At 33.2% G+C, this 5,013-nt stretch overlaps 1 protein-coding gene across 2 annotated transcripts; it reads left to right on the forward strand.

The window, feature by feature from the left end:
• The first annotated feature begins 1,873 nt into the window (after positions 1 to 1,873).
• On the forward strand, positions 1,874 to 4,651 carry LOC119643120 (tyrosine-protein kinase transmembrane receptor Ror2). 2 transcript variants are annotated; one of them, XM_038042469.1, is made up of 4 exons: positions 1,874 to 2,353; positions 2,418 to 2,697; positions 2,753 to 2,995; positions 3,284 to 4,651. In XM_038042469.1, the coding sequence occupies exons 1-4, from the start codon at positions 1,961 to 1,963 to the stop codon at positions 4,570 to 4,572; spliced, it is 2,205 nt and encodes a 734-aa protein (XP_037898397.1). In that variant the 5' UTR covers positions 1,874 to 1,960; the 3' UTR covers positions 4,573 to 4,651. The 2 variants fall into 2 exon arrangements, with proteins under 2 accessions (XP_037898397.1, XP_037898396.1); XM_038042468.1 differs by having other exon boundaries at positions 1,875 to 2,353; positions 2,415 to 2,697.
• The last annotated feature ends 362 nt before the right edge of the window (positions 4,652 to 5,013 follow it).

Genomic DNA, 5,013 nt, shown 5'->3' on the forward strand with positions numbered 1-5,013 from the left:
CAAGAACAAAAATATATCTGGAAATAAATTAAGCTAAGCGAGCTAATGCCAAACATCTTAATAAATCAACCAGGAGGGAGTTCAATTTGCTTCATGTAATATTTTCGTCTTCGCTGTCACTGCCAACATTCATTCCGAACGAATGATGCAGAAATAGGAATGTGTGTTTCCATTTTAAATGAAATTATACAAAATTTAATTTTTAATATGTTTTAATATATAATTTTCCACTTCATAGAAAATGCAAGTAACATAAAATTCTGCGCTGCCATTCCATCTGGTTGTCAACTAAAATTCCTCAGTGACCTTAAAAAAATGAAGGACAACATTATTTCGGTTTTTAAGAAATTGACTTAATACTAACCTTCGTATACACCAACACGTCGCTCCACAATGCATATTATCTTGGAAAGGAATTAATTATATTTTTTTTAAGTCAAATCAATATTGTGTCGTCAGTCGGTGTTGTATTTCATCAACTACCACAAAATGAATTTACAGGTAAGATAGTGTATGAAGTATATGAACATATGAAACAACCGTATGCTTATATATAATATAGGATGTAGGTCTGCTATGCCTCATATGTGTTTTATTTAATAACTACTTCGTACTTTAGTGTTTCTAAAGAAAAATTTAAAAAAAAATAGCACAGGTAGTACCTTAGTTACTTTAGTACGGCAATTTAAACTTTTTGATTAATAATAAAAAGAAATACAAAAAAAAATTAAGTGTCGTATATTGATCCATTAAAACACGTTGTAAAGCCGTTTCATAACAAAGCGAAGGATATCTGAACAGCAGAATCCGTGATTGAGTGCGATTTTTCTTTTTTTTTTTAAAATAATATCTCGTTTTGCTATTTTTAGTTTTTTATAGGCAAAACCATTTGAATCAATTAGAAGGTGCTTCTCTCCTTAGCGAAATTTTGACATCGATGTTCGTAAACTTCATCACTTCAACTGCTGCGGCCAATAATTCTTTTATGTAAAGGATTATGTTTCCTTGGAAAGTTTCAAACAATTCTATTCTAATAATACGCTTTTAGAAGCTTCCTTTGTTCGTATTTATTCACGATTTTTCGAATTCAATATTTTAGCAGAAATATGTATATATCTCACTTAAACAACCCTAAAATTTTCTTTTTCTTTACCCTGGAAAACTTAAATTTTCTATTTTTTTCCTGACAAAAACAACTTTTTTTTTTTTTATTTTATTTTTTTTAATGCTACAGTGCCGGTGCCCATTACAACTTTGCTAAACTTTAATATCCAATATCAGCACCCAACAATTCCGTAGATTCACTTTTTCTACGTAAATAGTATTACGTTTCATCTTTCGTATTAGCCATATAATATTTTCAAATTCAATTACCATTTCATATTTTGGACAATTACTTGATAGGAAATACGAACACTGACAAGAAAATTAAGTTTTCCGTCACTTTACTATAATGTTAAGTACTAAATAACCAATAGAATTAAAAGTAAAGTTCGCTTTTAAAAGCTTTCAGTTGTTTGTCCTTTTCTAGGTACTCTCTATTAAATCATCTGCAAGCTATGCGTGAAACAACTCTGTCTTAATGTTACGTTTAAGGATTAATTATAGATAGAAACCACCCCCAGGTTCATATAAAATAAGGATAACTGGACTATGTACTTAAAGCTTTCTTCTTTCCTTCACAAGTAAATAAATGAAACGTCAATTTTCTATACAAAAGGCGTCGTCGGCGTCATAGTTATTAGCCTATTAATTTTATTAGATAGTGTTTAAGGTATAAAAAACTTCAAATGAAATTTAAAGTTTATTTTGTAAATAATTTTAACTTACTAAAAATTTTTAATACCAGCTATCAAGTATGTTATAAAATGTGTGTGATTTAATAGGAAATCTCTGAAGCAATATAGTTTTTAGAAATTCAGTTTTGCTTATAAGTTAAAGTGTATATTAACCTTGCGACATGTGGCAAGGCAGCGACAAAACTATCGCCACACTGGCAATGTGCAGTTTGTTGAGATATTTATTTTGTTTTTATGTTTTGTGTGTTTTGTTTGCGGTGTTTACATATTTGCCACACATTATCGCCGCTGATAATCAAAACATAGACGTTAATTATCGTCGTCAACATCGCCCTCGACAACAACGGCAAACCTTTAATGCTGATCTTTGGAATGAAGTAGAAAAGGGTTATTGTGCTCCTTATAATGGCAAGATATGTAAAGATTACATCGAAGGGCAAGTTTGGTATAGTCGGGACGATCCTTCTGGTGGTTGGAAGAATGAACAAATTAGTACCGTTTTGTGGGAAGAATTGATAGCCGATTTGAATGGTTTATGTAGACAAGCAGCGGAAGTAAAGCAATACATAAACAATATAACTTACTCTTTTTATTATACAACTTAACTTACTTTAGAAGATGTTATGCGCTTATGCTTTTCCACGATGCATGATGGGAAATGGTGTTCCCATTAAGTTACCGTTATGCTATGAAGATTGCTCTGCTGTACATCTACAATATTGTTATAATGATTGGGTTTTAATTGAGGAAAAAAAAGAACGTGGTATTTTTATTAAAAGTCGGGGACATTTCCGTTTACCGAATTGTTCTGTGCTACCGAAATACAAAAATAACACCGCCAAGCGTCCTGTATGTTCATATGTGGGTCTAACCGAGTTCACTGAAGATGAAATTAGTTGTAAGTAAAAAAATTTACATTTGAATATTTCAAATTTTCAAAATTGTTTGTGTAGATGACTGTCGTAACGGTAATGGTCATTACTATTTGGGCAGCGTTAATGTCACCAAATCTGGTATACCATGCCAACGATGGGACTCTCAGCATCCTCACAAACACATACAACCGCCTTTAGTGTTTCCTCAGATAGCGGAAGGCGAAAATTATTGTCGTAATGCTGGAGGTGAGGAACCATATCCATGGTGTTATACGGTTGACGAATCTGTGCGTTGGCAGCACTGTGAAATACCGTTATGTCGTAAGTTTCAAACGAATACTTTGACTTAGTTTAAATATACACGGCGAGTTTTTAGATCTTGTTTTATAAAGATATATACGATTAAAAATCTTTTTTTATCACCTAAGTTTTTAATACAGACTATCCATCCCATTATTGTCAGATTTTGCATTACCTATTCACATTTGGATTGTGATTAAAAAATGTATCAAACCTTAGATATGTGCATCCATGACTTTCCTATAGGCAAAAAATTTTCGCCTGCCTTTCTTTTAAAACGTTTATGAATTTTTAAAAATTTTATTTCAGCCAATTATATTGATACTACTTTAAAGGAACTGGAGCCTATTAAAATGGAAACATTTTTTACGCCCTCCGTTATATTTCTGCTGGCTGGTATTGGTTTCGTAATCATTGTCGCTCTGCATTTAATCATTCTTTTGCTATATAAAATCACTAAGAATAAAGAATTGCCCAGTCAGCAACAACAACAAACGTTACAAAATCCAAATTCAGAATGTAATGTTTCGACAAGAGGTATCGCCGTTAATATAAATAATCAACCAAACGAATATAGTTTGAACGCCAGTCCTGAGAATTTCTCTCAACATCACATTATCAGCAATAAATTTGGTACAATTAAAAGTTTGGCTACGGTGCATAACGTGCTCAACGAAGCACCTCCTAAATCTAAGTTGAACAACAAGTTGGAAAAACTGGAATATCCACGCCGTGATATAGTATACGTACGGTCCTTGGGTCAAGGAGCCTTTGGTAGAGTTTTTCAGGCTAAAGCCCCTAATTTAATAATGGGCAACGATGAGTTAATGGTAGCGGTGAAAATGCTTAAAGATGATGCTAGCGATCAAATGCAAATGGATTTTGAGCGGGAAGCTTGCTCATTGGCCGAGTTCGATCATCCGAATATAGTAAAGCTGTTGGGGGTGTGTGCTTTGGGAAGACCCATGTGCTTACTTTTTGAATTTATGTCGCCCGGCGATCTTAGTGAGTTTCTACGGTCTTGTTCACCGTACGCCACCCATCGCGAGCACGAACGTAAACCGTTAAATGAAGCACATCTTTTACAAATAGCCGCACATATAGCGGCCGGCATGGTTTATTTATCAGAACGCAAATTTGTACATCGTGACTTGGCTACAAGGAATTGCCTTGTCAATGAGCACATGATAGTGAAAATTGCCGACTTTGGTTTATCGCATAAGATTTACTTACAAGACTACTACAAAGGAGATGAGAATGATGTTATACCTATACGTTGGATGCCGCTAGAATGTATATTATATAATAAGTTTTCCATAGAATCAGATGTTTGGGCTTATGGAATCTGCTTGTGGGAGATTTTTTCTTACGCTCTTCAACCTTATTACGGGATGACCCATGAAGAAGTAATCAAATACATTAAGGATGGTAATGTCTTAAGTTGTCCGGACAATACGCCCTTATCGGTGTACGCTTTGATGAGACGCTGTTGGAATCGTAAGGCCAGCGATAGACCAAGTTTTAACGAAATCAATCATTGCATACAACATAGCATAGCTGAGCATGAGTGTAAAACGGCCCTCGAGATAGGTAATTGATTGTCAGATATTTAAAAATGTAAGTAAAGTTTTAAGAAAAAAGGTTGTTTCCGCATAAGAAAAAAATTTAAGTTCCTCTTCGTTATTATTATTACTATTTATTTATTTTTTGCGCACACAAGATTTTTTTAAAAATAAATTTGGAGGAAATACGAGTTATTCATATAGTGAGGCTATAATTACATAATTTTGGTAGAAAATATTTAAACACTCACCTAATTATTTAATTAATTGTGTCCTTTCATAATGCACACAATAGGCGTAAGTAGTTTTTGTAGCATTAGAACAATAAGACAAATCAGATTTATAATATACATACGAATTAGAGTCTTTAAGAGTCCCTTTGTATCATTTTTGTAATAAATATAATAAAAGCCCATTTAAAAAGCTCCTGCTAATTTTTCGTTTGTTTTAACAAAGGTAATGGGAGAATGGTGCTAC

The sequence above is a fragment of the Glossina fuscipes genome, unplaced genomic scaffold (genome assembly GCF_014805625.2).
Source record: "Glossina fuscipes isolate IAEA_lab_2018 unplaced genomic scaffold, Yale_Gfus_2 56273, whole genome shotgun sequence".
NCBI classification, from domain to species: domain Eukaryota; kingdom Metazoa; phylum Arthropoda; class Insecta; order Diptera; family Glossinidae; genus Glossina; species Glossina fuscipes.

Coding starts and splice junctions, on each gene's coding strand:
- LOC119643120 (XM_038042468.1), top strand. CDS start 1,961: ATGTGGCAAGGCAGCGACAAAACTATCGCCACACTGGCAATGTGCAGT. Junction 2,354..2,414: donor TATGTAGACAAGCAGCGGAA/GTAAAGCAATAC, acceptor AACTTACTTTAG/AAGATGTTATGCGCTTATGC. Junction 2,996..3,283: donor CTGTGAAATACCGTTATGTC/GTAAGTTTCAAA, acceptor ATTTTATTTCAG/CCAATTATATTGATACTACT.